The sequence below is a fragment of the Convolutriloba macropyga genome, chromosome 1 (genome assembly GCF_964194025.1).
Source record: "Convolutriloba macropyga chromosome 1, txConMacr16.3, whole genome shotgun sequence".
NCBI lineage: Eukaryota > Metazoa > Xenacoelomorpha > Acoela > Convolutidae > Convolutriloba > Convolutriloba macropyga.
Window position 1 is genome coordinate 77,534,647 of NC_134468.1, and position 18,498 is coordinate 77,553,144.

Genomic DNA, 18,498 nt, shown 5'->3' on the forward strand with positions numbered 1-18,498 from the left:
TTTGGGTGAAATGGTCACAATTTTTCACGATGACTGTTTTTTGTTTTTTGGTGATCGTGGACAAACATTACCTATTTTGATGACGAAACATATCCAAAGATATCGACTTATATTGATGAGCTGAAAATGTATTTGGTTCACTTGAGCTCTTGTGCTCTCGAAGTTGAAGGGAAAAGTTCCAGTATTTTTGTCAAGTCACCCTATCACCTTCCGAAATTGGCCCTGGAGAAGTTGAGAATGTACGTAATAATAAAATTTTGAATCCCGTATTTGATGTTTTTGCTTTCTCTGGAATCTGGAAGACGTAAGATGAAAATGGATAGGATAGCTAAGCGTACTTCGGAACTTAAGAGAGGAAATCCATTTGTGTATAAATATCCGAGGGAATAGTTTTCCTTTCAAGGGTTTAGAAGAGAAATGTGCTGCAAAATTAAAATATTTTTTAGAGTTTTAATTTAAACCATGTTTTCGATTTCTTTTGTTTGCTGCATCTTCTTCCTGTGGCTATGTACATGTTTAACTTTTTCTTGCGCCCCAGTTCTTAATCTGAGCTGCCAATTTCTTAAATTAATTAATGAATGCTTTTTATTTTTTCGGTTGCTCCAATTAGGGCAAAGACTGGAATTTAGACTGCGCTTTTCTCTTTCCTTAGAAGTTTTATTTATTTGAAACTGCGTAATTGGTCTGTTAGAACATTTATTACGTGTCAAGCTGGCATTAGCTCATGTATACTAGAGTTCGTCACTCTTATTCACATGTTTTTTCAAACTAGTGTTATCAGCAAATAAATTTAGACCAAATTTGGTGCAAATTTGGGTGAAATGGTCACAATTTTTCACGATGACTGTTTTTTTGTTTTTTGGTGATCGTGGACAAACATTACCTATTTTGATGACGAAACATATCCAAAGATATCGACTTATATTGATGAGCTGAAAATGTATTTGGTTCACTTGAGCTCTTGTGCTCTCGAAGTTGAAGGCAAAAGTTCCAGCATTTTTGTCAAGTCACCCTATCACCTTCCGAAATTGGCCCTGGAGAAGTTGAGAATGTACGTAATAATAAAATTTTGAATCCCGTATTTGATGTTTTTGCTTTCTCTGGAATCTGGAAGACGTATGATGAAAATGGATAGGATAGCTAAGCGTACTTCGGAACTTAAGAGAGGAAATCCATTTGTGTATAAATATCCGAGGGAATAGTTTTCCTTTCAAGGGTTTAGAAGAGAAATGTGCTGCAAAATTAAAATATTTTTTAGAGTTTTAATTTAAACCATGTTTTCGATTTCTTTTGTTTGCTGCATCTTCTTCCTGTGACTATGTACATGTTTAACTTTTTCTTGCGCCCCAGTTCTTAATCTGAGCTGCCAATTTCTTAAATTAATTAATGAATGCTTTTTAATTTTTCGATTGCTCCAATTAGGGCAAAGACTGGAATTTAGACTGCGCTTTTCTCTTTCCTTAGAAGTTTTATTTATTTGAAACTGCGTAATTGGTCTGTTAGAACATTTATTACCTGTCAAGCTGGCATTAGCTCATGTATACTAGAGTTCGCCACTCTTATTCACATGTTTTTTCAAATTAGTGTTATAAGCAAATAAATTTAGACCAAATTTGGTGCAGATTTGGGTGAAATGGTCACAATTTTTCACGATGACTGTTTTTTTGTGTTTTGGTGATCGTGGACAAACATTACCTATTTTGATGACGAAACATATCCAAAGATATCGACTCATATTGATGAGCTGAAAATGTATTTGGTTCACTTGAGCTCTTGTGCTCTCGAAGTTGAAGGCAAATGTTCCAGCATTTTTGTCAAGTCACCCTATCACCTTCAGAAATTGGCCCTGGAAAAGTTGAGAATGTACGTAATAATAAATTTTTAAATCCCGTATTTGATGTTTTAGTTTTCTCTGGAATCTGGAAGACGTAAGATGAAAATGGATAGGATAGCTAAGCGTACTTTGGAACTTAAGAGAGGAAATCCATTTGTGTATAATTATCCGAGGGAATAGTTTTCCTTTCAAGGATTTAGAAGAGAAATGTGCTGCAAAATTAAGAAAAATATTTTTTAGAGTTTTAATTTAAACCATGTTTTCGATTTCTTTTGTTTGCTGCATCTTCTTCCTGTGACTATGTACATGTTTAACTTTTTCTTGCGCCACGGTTCTTAAACTGAGCTGCCAATTTCTTAAATTAATTAATGAATGCTTTTCAATTTTTCGAATGCTCCAATTAGGGCAAAGACTGAAATTTTGACTGCGCTTTTCCCTTTCCATAGAAGTTTTATTTATTTGAAACTGCGTAATTGATCTGTTAGAACTTTTATTACGTGTCAAGCTGGCATTAGCTCATGTATAATAGAGTTCGTCAGTCTTATTCACATGTTTTTTCAAATTAGTTTTATAAGAAAATAAATTTAGACCAAATTTGGTGCAAATTTGGATGAAACGGTCTCAATTTTTTACGATGACTGTTTTTTTTTGTTTTTTGTTGATCGTGGACAAACATTACCTATTTTGATGACGAAACATATCCAAAGATATCGACTCATATTGATGAGCTGAAAATGTATTTGGTTCACTTGAGCTCTGGTGTTCTCGAAGTTGAAGGCAAAAGTTCCAGCATTTTTGTCAAATCACCCTATCACCTTCAGAAATTGGCCCTGGAGAAGTTGAGAACGAACGTAATAATAAAATTTTAAATCCCGTATTTGATGTTTTTGTTTTCTCTGGAATCTGGAAGACGTATGATGAAAATGGATAGGATAGCTAAGCGTACTTCGGAACTTAAGAGAGGAAATCCATTTGTGTATAAATATCCGAGGGAATAGTTTTCCTTTCAAGGGTTTAGAAGAGAAATGTGCTGCAAAATTAAAATATTTTTTAGAGTTTTAATTTAAACCATGTTTTCGATTTCTTTTGTTTGCTGCATCTTCTTCCTGTGACTATGTACATGTTTAACTTTTTCTTGCGCCCCAGTTCTTAATCTGAGCTGCCAATTTCTTAAATTAATTAATGAATGCTTTTTAATTTTTCGATTGCTCCAATTAGGGCAAAGACTGGAATTTAGACTGCGCTTTTCTCTTTCCTTAGAAGTTTTATTTATTTGAAACTGCGTAATTGGTCTGTTAGAACATTTATTACGTGTCAAGCTGGCATTAGCTCATGTATACTAGAGTTCGTCACTCTTATTCACATGTTTTTTCAAACTAGTGTTATCAGCAAATAAATTTAGACCAAATTTGGTGCAAATTTGGGTGAAATGGTCACAATTTTTCACGATGACTGTTTTTTTGTTTTTTGGTGATCGTGGACAAACATTACCTATTTTGATGACGAAACATATCCAAAGATATCGACTTATATTGATGAGCTGAAAATGTATTTGGTTCACTTGAGCTCTTGTGCTCTCGAAGTTGAAGGCAAAAGTTCCAGCATTTTTGTCAAGTCACCCTATCACCTTCCGAAATTGGCCCTGGAGAAGTTGAGAATGTACGTAATAATAAAATTTTGAATCCCGTATTTGATGTTTTTGCTTTCTCTGGAATCTGGAAGACGTATGATGAAAATGGATAGGATAGCTAAGCGTACTTCGGAACTTAAGAGAGGAAATCCATTTGTGTATAAATATCCGAGGGAATAGTTTTCCTTTCAAGGGTTTAGAAGAGAAATGTGCTGCAAAATTAAAATATTTTTTAGAGTTTTAATTTAAACCATGTTTTCGATTTCTTTTGTTTGCTGCATCTTCTTCCTGTGACTATGTACATGTTTAACTTTTTCTTGCGCCCCAGTTCTTAATCTGAGCTGCCAATTTCTTAAATTAATTAATGAATGCTTTTTAATTTTTCGATTGCTCCAATTAGGGCAAAGACTGGAATTTAGACTGCGCTTTTCTCTTTCCTTAGAAGTTTTATTTATTTGAAACTGCGTAATTGGTCTGTTAGAACATTTATTACCTGTCAAGCTGGCATTAGCTCATGTATACTAGAGTTCGCCACTCTTATTCACATGTTTTTTCAAATTAGTGTTATAAGCAAATAAATTTAGACCAAATTTGGTGCAGATTTGGGTGAAATGGTCACAATTTTTCACGATGACTGTTTTTTTGTGTTTTGGTGATCGTGGACAAACATTACCTATTTTGATGACGAAACATATCCAAAGATATCGACTCATATTGATGAGCTGAAAATGTATTGGGTTCACTTGAGCTCTTGTGCTCTCGAAGTTGAAGGCAAATGTTCCAGCATTTTTGTCAAGTCACCCTATCACCTTCAGAAATTGGCCCTGGAAAAGTTGAGAATGTACGTAATAATAAATTTTTAAATCCCGTATTTGATGTTTTAGTTTTCTCTGGAATCTGGAAGACGTAAGATGAAAATGGATAGGATAGCTAAGCGTACTTTGGAACTTAAGAGGGGAAATCCATTTGTGTATAATTATCCGAGGGAATAGTTTTCCTTTCAAGGATTTAGAAGAGAAATGTGCTGCAAAATTAAGAAAAATATTTTTTAGAGTTTTAATTTAAACCATGTTTTCGATTTCTTTTGTTTGCTGCATCTTCTTCCTGTGACTATGTACATGTTTAACTTTTTCTTGCGCCACGGTTCTTAAACTGAGCTGCCAATTTCTTAAATTAATTAATGAATGCTTTTCAATTTTTCGAATGCTCCAATTAGGGCAAAGACTGAAATTTTGACTGCGCTTTTCCCTTTCCATAGAAGTTTTATTTATTTGAAACTGCGTAATTGATCTGTTAGAACTTTTATTACGTGTCAAGCTGGCATTAGCTCATGTATAATAGAGTTCGTCAGTCTTATTCACATGTTTTTTCAAATTAGTTTTATAAGAAAATAAATTTAGACCAAATTTGGTGCAAATTTGGATGAAACGGTCTCAATTTTTTACGATGACTGTTTTTTTTTTGTTTTTTGTTGATCGTGGACAAACATTACCTATTTTGATGACGAAACATATCCAAAGATATCGACTCATATTGATGAGCTGAAAATGTATTTGGTTCACTTGAGCTCTGGTGTTCTCGAAGTTGAAGGCAAAAGTTCCAGCATTTTTGTCAAATCACCCTATCACCTTCAGAAATTGGCCCTGGAGAAGTTGAGAACGAACGTAATAATAAAATTTTAAATCCCGTATTTGATGTTTTTGTTTTCTCTGGAATCTGGAAGACGTAAGATGAAAATGGATAGGATAGCTAAGCGTACTTCGAAACTTAAGAGAGGAAATCCATTTGTGTATAAATATCCGAGGGAATAGTTTTCCTTTCAAGGGTTTAGAAGAGAAATGTGCTACAAAATTTAAAAAAATATTTTTTAGAGTTTTAATTTAAACCATGTTTTCGATTTCTTTTGTTTGCTGCATCTTCTTCTTGTGACTATGTACATGTTTAACTTTTTCTTGCGACCCGGTTCTTAAACTGAGCTGCCAATTTCTTAAATTAATTAATGAATGCTTTTTAATTTTTCGAATGCTCCAATTAGGGCAAAGACTGGAATTTAGACTGCGCTTTTCTCTTTCCTTAGAAGTTTTATTTATTTGAAACTGCGTAATTGGTCTTTTAGAACATTTATTACGTGTCAAGCTGGCATTAGCTCATGTATACTAGAGTTCGTCACTCTTATTCACATGTTTTTTAAAATTAGTTTTATAAGCAAATAAATTTTGGACCAAATTTGGTGCAAATTTGGATGAAACGGTCACAATTTTTCACGATGACTGTTTTTTTGTTTTTTTGCGATCGTGGACAACAATGACATGATTTCGTTGTTGTTGTTTTTGTTGTAGCTGTCGCACAGAGCTGCAATTCGCGGGTATTTTTGTCACTCTTGTCCACGCACGTCGTCACACTTGTCCAGGCGTCACTGTTCTCCAATGCGTTAGTATCTAATAACTACGATGGTTTCAATTAGAACGAGTTGGAAGAGAGCCTAATTGGTAATTAGTTTCAGAGAACCCTCTCGTCAATATTTATTGTGGATTAAGAAGAAAATTTAAGAGAAAGAAAAAGAAAAGCATTTGCACATCACTATTCACAAGAACAATAAGTCTTTGAAATAGGTCTCAAGTAATTAGGAAAAAAACTCGAGCAAGAAAGTTTTCGGCAAACTATATGTTCAAAATTGTGGCCAAAAGTCACATGTATCTGTGAATACGTGAGTGAATGCACGTGTTTCCTGCAATTATGTCCACGTTTTACCTAACCATATTTCAACGTGAATAAAAGTGACACAAAAGTAAAAATTGGTAATATCACTGTTGTCCACGAAATTGCAAAATTACAAAAACACAAGATGCAGATTTGCCGCGTAATGTTATGTGCCACGCACAGCCTTAAGACACGGCAGGCACCATTTTACATGTGTAAAATAAGGAAATAGGGATATTCATATTCTACGTGGGGAAAAGGAATTTATTTTTATTATTGTATGCTCTGCGATTTAGCTTGAGTGACATTCTAAAACTAGATCTCGACTGTTGTCACGCACAAAAAATTTCACGCCCAACAAATTTGACTTAAGTGTTTAGTTAATTCAGTTAATTTTCTTTTCAGATACTGCTGTAATGCTACATAACCAAATTAGAAATTAGTCAAACGATTTTACCAAATGGCTCTGACTATATTGCAAAATGGGCCTGGGGATGGCAAAAACGTCTTCTCTGTTGACAGTTTGTCTCAAAACAAACCAAATAAATTCCCTACAAGCAGAAATGAAGAATTCGCCGAGATTTTGGGCAAGTTCCAAAAACGAATCGAGCTTAAATCTGATTGGATAATATCCGAAGGCTTGTTAGACGCGTTGGCCGCGTTGATCGATGAATGTGAAAACATTTCTAGCAGGCGTGATCAGACTCAGAAAAATGATGCCTCGAGTTTTAAAAAACGGCGTGAAGTTGATGTTACCTATTTTGATGACGAAACATATCCAAAGATATCGACTCATATTGATGAGCTGAAAATGTATTTGGTTCACTTGAGCTCTGGTGCTCTGGAAGTTGAAGGCAAAAGTTCCAGCATTTTTGTCAAGTCACCCTATCACCTTCAGAAGTTGGCCCTGGAGAAGTTGAGGAACATGTTCTACTCTGAAGTGTCAGAGGTTAGTCCAAGATCTGACTAGGAAAATGATAATTTCAGTTATGCCCGTCTATATTTAAATTCCCAAGACATATTGGTCTTTTTATCATATTTGTTTTATCTTGGGGACAATTTTGGGTCCGCTTCTTTTTAACCTTTTTTCTTATCACTTGAACATCTTCGTACATACAATACAGACCTGAAACTAGCAACACCAATTCTTGAACAATCCTTAAAAAAGATATCTGAATTTTTTTGTCTAATGCTCAAGGACCGTCTAATGCTCAATCACTCAAAGACTGATTACACTCTCAAGAAAATTAAAATTAGAAAAGATAAAAAAGACAAATTGTTGATTGCTAAATATGAAATGCCAAATGTAAAATGCGTAAAATATTTTTGTGTACATCTCAATTGCACGTGAAGTTTTCAAAAAGATTTGCTAAATTTATCACGCGAAATGGTGGCAAGGATAGAAACATTAAAACGTATCTCTGGCCTCCAGAGCAGATAACGCTACTACTTCTGAACGTGTAAGTAATAAGTCATTTACATTACCCAAGCCTTTTACTAGCCAGCTCGAAGAACAGATGCGTCCTTGCCTTGGAGAAACTTACCTTGGAGAAGCTGGGCTATAAAGACGTGCTTCAATTGCAAAAGAATACGACAGTTGTTCAGTTCTGAAACTGAAACATCTTATTCGCCAAATAAAGTTTTTCTTCGGGTGCAATTTACTAAATTACTAAATTGCTTTATAAAAGTTACCACAAACCGACTCCCAGCTTTTTGAAAATTTACGCTTACCATCATTAATCCATCAATCCATACTTAATTCATCAAATCTGCGCTATAGCCAGCAAACCAAAAAAAACTGCTTCAATCAGAAAATCAACTCATCTGCACTAGAAAACTCTTTGCTGAATGTTGGCTTTTTCTTTCATAATGAATTGCCTAATATTAATTTTTATAGAACGTATTCGAAATGGAGGCATGACCATTACCTCATAAGAGGCATCTTTAAATGTTTTTTTTTCCTCCATTGAAACAGAACTTGAGTAATGCGTCGTACGCAAAGGAATCTTGTAAATTTTCATAATACCACTCATACTTGATTGAACTGTAAACTGTTCTTCTTTGCTTTGATCTACACTGCCTGTTAAAGTTGTTTCTATTAATAATTTAATGGGAATTCAACGTGTTTTTTTGTTTTGTTAATTTCATCTAATTTCACTATTTGTGTTTTCGCCCATCGTGTAAGGTATGTGTCATATTTCTCATAATAAAGCATTGTTTTGATAACCGTTCTAGACTACATATTTTGTCTGCAATTTGAATATCTTGTTTGGCGCTAGGCATAAATGCGGTTAATAACCATTTACTTATGAACGCAAAACCGAAGGTATTGAAATTGTTGCTTGATTTGTACCGCTTCTAAAGTCTGGGAACCTAATCGGAAAACACATTGTACTTTTTAAGAATCGCCAAAATTATCCCTAATGTTAATTTAAGTGCAATAAAAGTTTGACAGTGTACATCAAGACTGAGTGAAGAATATTGTATGAAAGGAAATCAGAACAGAAATATTTTTTTTTTCAATGGAATTTAAATTTTTTGAAAAAAATCTTGGATTTGTTAATACTAAATCAGAAAAAGTATAATTTGGGGACTCAGATCGGAAGGCCAACCAGATCTGTAACTCCACAGAGAGTTTGATCTGAGTAGCAGTATGGTGGACGACAGTCCTCGGGGGAGGGTGTAGACCGTATGTATAAAGAATAGGTATAGCGGCCAACAAGAGGTAGGGTCTCCCTGCATTTTTTGAAGATTGGGTCTAGAATCCAAGGTTCGTTCCTGTTTTCAAATTTTTGCATAGTTTCAGTGTTTTTGCTATTTTTGTTTTTTGCCTCATTGTTGAAATTTTTGCTTTTTTCGCCAAAACTTTTAGAAATTTTGCGAGAAACAATCTAGCCTATTTGATTTAAATTAGGTTCTGTTGAGCTCAAACTGTAACTTATTTTTGATTGTAAAACTATTAAGAAAATCGTTAAAACAAAAAAATAGATACCATAGTTAGTATATGACTCCGGAACTTGGATTTTCGAATTCTTCTTTTCTAAGTTTTCTCAATAATAATGATATGTGATTGGATGAAATGATTAATGTATAGGATTCAAAATATTCTGAGAGAACAAAGTGAGAATACAATTACAGAAAAAAAATGTAAAACACGTTATGAAATCAGAAAATTTATGAGTTATCTTTGAAGTAGCTGATAAAACATCTAGTTCTACGGCTGAGTAGCTAAGAATGAGATAATGGCGAAAAGGAATAGTACGGATTTTACTGATTGACTACTTTCCGTACCAAAATTTCAGAAATTTTTTTCAATTCACTCCCAAAATTTCATTCTGTTATAGGAAATTTTTAGTTGTCAAACTGCAACTATCAGAAAATTAACAATTAGCAGAAATCTCAATTATCGGAAAATTGACAAAGAAGCTTTTGAAGAAAGGAAGACTCAGAAGATTTTTTGTTGCATCTAGTTGAGAAAAATATAGGTAAATTTATCTAATCTAGTTTATTTTACTAATCAATACACAAAAGTCTAAAACTCAGGAAAGTCACCTTGAAAAAAGCAATTAATGGATAAGTTGTGCTTCTTCTTACTTAAGAGTAACTAGGAATTTAAAAATGACTTTTTGGAATATCTTTTTTTCAAAAAAAACTGGTGCAGACTAGAATGCTAATTGTTAATTATTTTGTGGCTAATTGACACAAAAATTAGATGCCAAGCCAAATACTTTTAATAATTCCATGCAATGACAAAATCAACAAAATTTTTGTATCCGTTGCTGGAATGACCATAACATCAGAAAATGGAACTAAAAACAAGGTGTTTTATTTTGATACACATAAATTTTGAAGAGGAAATCTCTTCAAACGAAATTGATCTAATGGTACGGAAAAAATTAGGACAAGTTCAGTCTACGCATTATTACCACTAAAGCCAACGAGTCTTTACAGTAAGGAAGGATGCTGAAAGCTAAATCAAAAATGTTACAGGAAAAACATAAAATCAATTCTTATTGAAAACAATTTTAATTAAATTTTGCTCTGAATCCGCAAAATTTACAATAACTAAACATCGGTGTCACAAAAATGTTTCTATTCCACTTCGTCAATGTCTCACGGTTTTTGTAACATCTGCAGCAAAAATGTTTCTAAAGAATTGATACTTCCTTCATCAAACTTTTTATGCTCGAAGCATATTCGTTCAGTATGAAAGTTCTGTTTCGATAGAAAATGATTATGAAATTACATTGAGCTCATATTTCCACATAATTCGAATCAAATAGCAACTGATGTTTTTTTTATCTATATTCAGAAATATTAATTAGATTGAAGACTAAAGATTTCTGGTAAAACGTAATTTCAATTTGTCTAAATATTTTGAAACTCACATATTTCAAGCCTTCATATGAGTAGGAACAAATTTGAGATTAACGTCTTCTAGCATATATTTTTACTAATTGATACTGAAGTTGAAAAAATCAACGTAATTGAAAAGCATCAAAAGTTTCAGTTTTTAACAATTGTCAGAGTCAACAACATACCAAAAAGAAACTACATAATAAATGAAACATTTTCATCAGGCCGTTAATGCAAGTTTTTTTAAACATATTTTCTCAAATATAAAAGATGTTTAAAGTTAGTAGTGGATGAATTTTCTTCAAAATTATACGTGGAGATACTGAAAAGTTTAATGATTTGTACACAGTTAATACTAACGCAAAAAACTTTCTTTCAAAGAGAAAAAAGCGTTTAGAGAATGTAACAGCCAAAAAGTGTTTGCGTATCTTTGAAAAGGGCGCCATGACCCAATGAATAAGTTAAGATTAGCTGTCTGCATAAAAAATTAAAATTAAGTCATCAATCTTTTATAAAAATTTCTTGTATTTTTTCCGTTTGTGCCAATCCCAGTGCGTTATGCGGCCCCAGTTACAAAGCACATGTCATTACAAAGGAAATTATGTTAATATTTGGTGCGTGTTTTGCGGTATCCAAATAATATGCACCCTGTGAAGAAGATTGTCAGAGAATGCTATTTGTCTGATAATTTGTGGGTGTAAATTTGTATGTATTGGATTTGACCAAACCAGTTGGTCAGGTGAATCTGTATTGTGAATAGTTTGTGTTTGAGATGAAGTAATACTCTGATCTGGATTCATATAAGTCTCAACTGTCTCAATAGGAAAACCAATTGGTGAAGTAACATTTATTTGGCCACGAGGCGACTGTATCATACTAAGTCTCTTTTTCGTCTGCACTTATTTCATAGGTGTCAATGACACTTTCAACTTAACACTTTATGTTAACAGGTTGCATAAACTGAGCAGTTCGCTCCAGTAGGTTTACGTATGTACATAGACAATAAATAGATAACATAGAAGATAAAGTGTTTATACATAGATATGATAAATCTTGGTTGCAAATGCTGAAGTCCTTTTGCTTCCTGTATCTCACTCCCTCCGCTATATGAAACTCTTTTTTAAAGTGTTTCATCTAAATCTCTGATGTCCTCTGAGTTCAAGTCTGAAATATCGTCTCCGATTGGTGACACCGGTGGTGTTTTGTACTCTTGTGAGGTTGTGCTGCTTCTGAGTGATTGTGGTATGGTTGTGGATGAAGGTGATAGTTTGTCTTCCGTTTCTATGTTGTCGTGACATTTTGTAGTGTCCTGTTGGAGTGGTGGTCGTTGTTGGGTTATAGATTGGGATTGTGCATTGTCTTGATGTGTGAATGTTTGCTCTTGAGACGATTGTCTATTGTCTTTTTCCAGTTGGTTGTTCGAATCAGTGTTTGCTGGTACGATTGTAATGATGTTTACTTGTTCCAATCTGATGCGTTCTTGTTCTAATTGTATCAATTCTATTTCTTTGTTCTGTTCTGGTGTGTTCTTGGTTGTATTGTCTGCTTGGTTGTCTAGGAATACCACTGTTGGTGTGTCTCTCTTGGTTGCTTTGATCTTTGACATAGCTTTCTCAATTTTTGGTGTCGATTTGTACTTTGCTTGTGTTTCGTTGAATTTGATGTTTTCCGGTTCAATTGGTGGACTGTCTAATGATGTTAGCATAAATAATGACGGATCGTTAGATGTTATGATGTTAAAGTTTTGGTTAGCATCGGCGTCGATTGTGATTTGTTCCGCATTCTCCGATTGGAGTATCTGCTCCGCATTAATTTTTACGAATGATCTATTCACATCGAATTGTGAACTGCTTTGGAGTGCTGCTTGTTTTGAACCGAGTTTGAATTCTTCACCCGGGGACTTTTTTGGGGTTCTTGTCCGTTTGCGTGAGGCTTCCTTTTTTCCCCAGATGGTTTCTTTTTTTGGTGTTGTTGGTGCCCTTCTGTTCGATTGTCGTTTCTGGTTTTTTGTTGCCGTTTTTCTTATCTTTTCGGGTGTCCACTTGGTATTGTCCACGTTTATTGAGGCTGACTGCTCTTGTATCTTCTTTTGTTTGGCTTCTTCTAAACAAAATTTTTTAATTTTCTCTTGGTTTCTTTTATATTCACCTACTGTTTTACACGCGACCATGTGTATTAGACGTGGTTTATTTTCTACTGTTTGGTGTGTTGGTAGTGTTTTCTTTTCAGTAACGATTGCTAGATCATTTTTTCTGATTACTGTATTTTTTCTTAGTGGTGTGTCTAAAGTGATTGTGTGTGGTGAGTATCCGGTGATTGTGCCGTCTTCAATTATGTTCCATTGCGGTGCAAGTGTGTGTCTTGGTTCTTTGGTTTTTCTTGCGAGTGATTTTCTTGCTATGTTTTTGCGTGTTCTGATGTATTTTGTTGTTTTGTCGCCTAATGTGAAGTGTATTTCGGATGGAGTTATCTTACGTGATGGAGTGTAGCTGGGTTTGTTTCTGGCGAGGGGAACGTTTTCAGAGTTGTCGCTGTCTGTGTTGATGTCAACCAGTTGGTTACTGTGTGCGCTAGTACTTGGCTGAATTGTTTGCGTTGTCTCGATGGGATTCGGTGATGCTGCGTTGTCCCTGTACCTGATATTCAACTCGTCCTCTGAGTTGCCGTCCCTTCTCCAGATTTCCTCCATTGTGAGGGCATTTTGGGAAAGTATCTTCTTGTCTAAACATGTATTTGTTATGTTTTTGTATGTGAGGTTGTGTTTTGATGGTTTAGTTGTGATGTTGGAAATTTCAGTGTTAGGTTTTCGTCCGAAGTGTGCTTCGAATGGAGTTATTTTTGTTGTGGAGTTTGGTATTAACCTGATATTTTCAATAATGTTTGCTACTCGATTTCCTAGTGTCACTGTTGACCAGTTGGGGTCTATATCTAATACTGCTAAGCGTCTTTTTATTGTTTGTATCAATCTTTCAACCATCCCGGTTCCTCTGTGATCACCAGCTGGTGCAAGTATTAGTTTAATGTTTCTATTTTTACAGAATAGTTCAAACTCTTTTGCTTTAAATGCTTGTGCTTGATCACATCTTATTGATCGGGGTATTCCGTGTAATCTACAATAGCTTTCTAGATATTCTTTTGCTGTGTTTGTGTCGCAATTATTGAATGTTTCTGCATGAGGAAATCGAGAAAGCCTATCAACAGTTACCAGTATGTAATTATTTTGTGTATTGTTTTTGAATGGTATTGGTCCTGCAAAATCCATTTGGATTTCTTCATTTGGTTCAGTTAATTTTCCAAGTGTACCTATGTTATTTTTTGTGATGATTGATTTTAGGTTTTTACCTTTGTCGATGCAGTGACGACAGCTCTGTGCCTGGGCGACAATTTCACTATGGATATGGGGGTACCATATCAGACGTGCTAGAGCGAGCATACCCGCTTGGCCGGGATGCTTACTGTGAATTGTTTGGAGTACTAATGGGCGTAACTTATTGGGAATAACAATTCTATTGTCGAATAGTAAACAGCCAGTTGGAGTCACCGATAGATCTCGTCGGATCTTATGGTAAATTGGGTTTGTTTGTTTGAGTGTTACCCAGTCTTGTTTTGTGACCATGTCTATGAGGTGACCTAATTCTTTCTTTGATTGTTCTGCCAGGAATTCTTCATTAAATACTCTCATTAGGTTGGCCCGGTACTCCGGCGTGGGTACATCGTCAATTGCTTTGAATAGTTCCTCGTGTTTATCATTTTGTATGGGGGTTATTCCTTTCCCTTTATTAGATCCTGCCTCCGTTTGGGTACTGTTGTCACGTAACTGCTTTGTAGGGGATATGTTTGTAAATGCTGTTTGTGAATCTATTTGGAGTAATCTTTTGTTGGGAGCACGTTTTCTTTTTCTAATTTCAATGTCAAAAGTGTTTTTATTCGAATTATTTCTTGTTGTAATAGCGATTAATTTTGAATTTTGTGCGTTTAAATTTTGTTCAATAGAGTGCGACTTGTTCTTAGCTGTGTTTAGGCAAAAAGCGTGTTGTTCGGTTAGTGTGTTTGCTTTAGCGTGTGTGACGTCATTATGTTCTAATTGATTTCTCTCAGCCAACTGGTTGTAATTACCAGTTGGTTTTACTAATTCGCTTGGTTTTATTGTGTGTTTTAACCAAGCGTGCCTTATTTCTTGAATTGTATTTATGACATACTTTTCGTCGTCTTCGCTTTCTGGCGATGCTTTGCCTGATGGATTTCTACTTAAGTAGTCAGCAAAACCCATATTTTTTCCTGGTATATGCTTTTTGTTAAAATTGAATGGTAGTAATCTGTCTACCCATCTAGATAATCTGCTTTGGTATGTTTTGTTTCCACGATTATTTTTTAATGCTGATAGTAGTGCTTGATGATCCGTTTGTAATGTAAATTTATTACCATACAGGTAGTATTTAAAGTGTTCTAGTGCCCATACTATTGCTAAGAGCTCTAATTCGTTGGTGCTGTATCTTTCTTCCAATTTATTCAGAAATCTACTTGCATATGCTACTGGTTTCCAAATGGAGTTATGTTTTTGTTCTAACGCTTCGCCTAAACCTTTTCTGCTGGCATCGCATTTGACTCTTGTTTCTTTGTTGATATCGAAGTGTTTGTTTTCTGTTATATTTGTTATTTGTCTTTTTATTTCATCAAATGCTGTCGTGTGATGGTTTTTCCAGTCTAGTCTGTTCTGTGATTTTGTGTTATTTTTTGATAATAGTGGTCGTAGTGGTTCTGAAAGTTCTGCGAGTTTTGGTGTAAACTTTATTAAGTGGTGTATACACCCCATGAATGATCTTAGTTGTTTCAACGTTTTTGGAATCTCGAGTTTGTATATTGATTCGCATTTCCTTTTGGTTGGGGTTATACCAGTTGGTGTTATCTGAAATCCTAACCAAGTTATCTCTTTCTTTGCGAATTCACATTTTTGTAACTTTATTGCTAGGTTTTCTTTGTCCAGTTGGTATAATATTTTATCTATTTCTTTTTCATGGTCGGCTATGTTTCCCTTCGTTATGACCAATATGTCGTCTAAGAATGCGAATTTGTTTTGACAATTTTGTAACGTGACGTCTATTGTTTTTGGAAATGTTGCTGGCATGTCGGTTAAACCGTAGAATCCATTTAGGAATCTATATGTTCCTGTTGCTTTTCCGCCAAGTATGTTAAAGTTGCAGTGTTTTTGTAATTCAGGATCTAGTGGAATCTGACTGTAAGCGTATTTTAAGTCTATTTTTGAGAAGTAAAATGTGCCACTTTCGTTGCTCCTCTCGGAGATGTATGTTGCTACCGCATCTATCAGGTGGTCAATGCTTTGCATTTGATACTTGTTTTTATGAATAGCATCATTCAAATCTTTGGAGTCTAGTGCTATTTTTACACTTTTGTCCTTTTTTACGGTTATTACCACTGGGCTTATGAAGTATTCGTCTGAACATTTCTCCAGACGTTTTATTTGTTTGTCTTCGATTAGATTTTCTAATTCTTTTTCAACCCGTTCTAATAAATGTAGTGGTACTCTTCTTCCTTTATGTTGTGTGGGACTAAAATTTTCTTTGAATGTTGATTTTGCCATGTGGTTTTTTGATCTTCCTATTCTCGTGCATAGGTGTGGATATTTTTTGAATATCCATTTAATTATGTTTTGTTCTATAGTGGTGTCTGAAATTAAACCAACTGTCTTACCTATTGGTTTGGATGCGCTCAGGTGTATTCCCAGTTTACGTAGGATGTCTCTTCCCATAACATTTTGTGGCAAGTTGTTGACCAGTAAAATTTTGCAGTTTGTTGCCTTCCACGAGCCTGAGTTGAGTGTTATGTTTAGCACACCTTTTATTTGAATTTCCTGGTTGTTGAAACATTTGTACTTCGTTTTTTCTGTGAATTTTGATATGCTTGCATCTTGATGTTTGGCTATTAAGTCTTTAGCAACTGACTCCTGCATGAAAGATCTGGGAGATCCCGTATCCGCAAGCCAATCTATTTCTGATTTTCTTAACTTTGTTTTCACCCAGAATTCTCCATTTGTGTCCTTATTGAGTGATACATTGTTTACTTCTTTAAATCCAGTTGGTCTTACGATGTTTATTGTCGACCAGTCTTCCATTAGTTCCTTGATGTATAGTGCCGCTTCTCCATCTACTGTTTCGCTTTCTTCTTCCGGTGACTCCTGTTCTTGTTCTTCTTGGATGTGTCGGACTCTTCGTGTGTTTTGTGATTGATTCTGTGGTGTGTACCTGTTTTCTTGTCGTGGTGTTGCGGGTTTCTTTCTTTCTGGCATTGGTGCTCTACACATTGATGTGTAGTGTCCTATTTTCTTACAAATTTGGCATGTGAAATTTTGTGCTTTACACATGTTTAATTGATTTCTTATGAAAGGTTGTCCGCATTTGAAACATGGTTGTATTTTGCCTGTAGGAGGTGTTGGAAGGATGGTTTGTCTGAATGTGCGTTGTTGTTGTTGTTGTTGTTGTCGTGTGTTGTTTCTAATGTATGAAACATTCGACCAGTTGGTACTACTTGAGTGTGCTCTTAATATCTCTTGTTGGTTGGCTTGACCTCTCTCCCGATTTTTTGCGAAGTTTAGCACTTGTTGTGGGGTTCTGACCTCTGACAACAAATCCATGGAGGTATTTGTCATGTTGGAGATAAAAAGATCTTTTACCAGATCTTCTAGGTCTTTGAATTTGCACATTGCTCCGGCTTCTCTGATTCTACTATAGAATGTTTCTAGTGATTCGTGTGTTTGTTGCATGGATTTGAAAAATTTGAATCTGTCAAAGGTAGTGTTGCGTGGAATAGTGAATGTAATGTTGAGCTCATGTACTAGTTCGTTTGTGGTGCATTTTCTATCTGTGTATGTGGATTTTTCTGGTGATAATTTCTTCTGGCTTCGGCTCCAAGTGAAAGATAAATAAGGCTTTTAACTTTTGTGTCCGCCTCGTCCCACGGGATTCTGTCAACCATTGCTCCTTTGCGTTCTATCACCTTACATTCGTTTTCGAAATCTACTCTTCTCCTTTCGTTCCTTTGTTCTCTATTTCTGGCTTCATCCTCTGTTTCTCCTTCAAATTCTTCCTCGTATGTTGGTAATGTCGGATAGAATAAATCTGTGGGCTGTGGTTTCAATTTGAGTAGTTTGTCTACTTCAATACTGTCGCGTGTCATTATCGCCATTTTCAACGTGGAGAACCATTGTTTCCACTCTATCGGGGGGTGTTGCGCCTTGTTCCCAAAATGGGTTGACTCCTAATGGAGTTTTCACTGACTGCGCCATGTGAAGAAGATTGTCAGAGAATGCTATTTGTCTGATCATTTGTGGGTGTAAATTTGTATGTATTGGATTTGACCAAACCAGTTGGTCAGGTGAATCTGTATTGTGAATAGTTTGTGTTTGAGATGAAGTAATACTCTGATCTGGATTCATATAAGTCTCAACTGTCTCAATAGGAAAACCAATTGGTGAAGTAACATTTATTTGGCCACGAGGCGACTGTATCATACTAAGTCTCTTTTTCGTCTGCACTTATTTCATAGGTGTCAATGACACTTTCAACTTAACACTTTATGTTAACAGGTTGCATAAACTGAGCAGTTCGCTCCAGTAGGTTTACGTATGTACATAGACAATAAATAGATAACATAGAAGATAAAGTGTTTATACATAGATATGATAAATCTTGGTTGCAAATGCTGAAGTCCTTTTGCTTCCTGTATCTCACACCCACTAAGTTGGGGGGAACAAACGGAAAAGATCTAACTTCTTCAAGAACTTGAGCACTTCATTTGTACCAGCGTACATAATCGGCAGTCAATTTAAAATAATAAATGAAAAGAATAATAGAGAAAAATGAAAAGAACAATAGAGAACCATATTAACGATGCAGAAACAACATAAAACGACAATTTTTGGCAAATTTTCAAATTGGTGATGGTAAAGAAATAATACCATAAC

At 35.0% G+C, this 18,498-nt stretch overlaps 1 protein-coding gene across 2 annotated transcripts in view; it reads left to right on the top strand.

Moving 5' to 3' along the window:
* The first annotated feature begins 6,573 nt into the window (after positions 1-6,573).
* LOC142342925 (uncharacterized) overlaps positions 6,574-18,498 on the top strand; it is a 243,881-nt gene continuing 231,956 nt past the window's right edge. For both annotated transcript variants that reach the window (XM_075394607.1, XM_075394614.1), the window contains exon 1: positions 6,574-7,113. In XM_075394607.1, the coding sequence (XP_075250722.1) occupies positions 6,625-7,113 (489 nt within the window). In that variant the 5' untranslated portion in view covers positions 6,574-6,624. The remainder of the gene's footprint in view (positions 7,114-18,498) is intronic.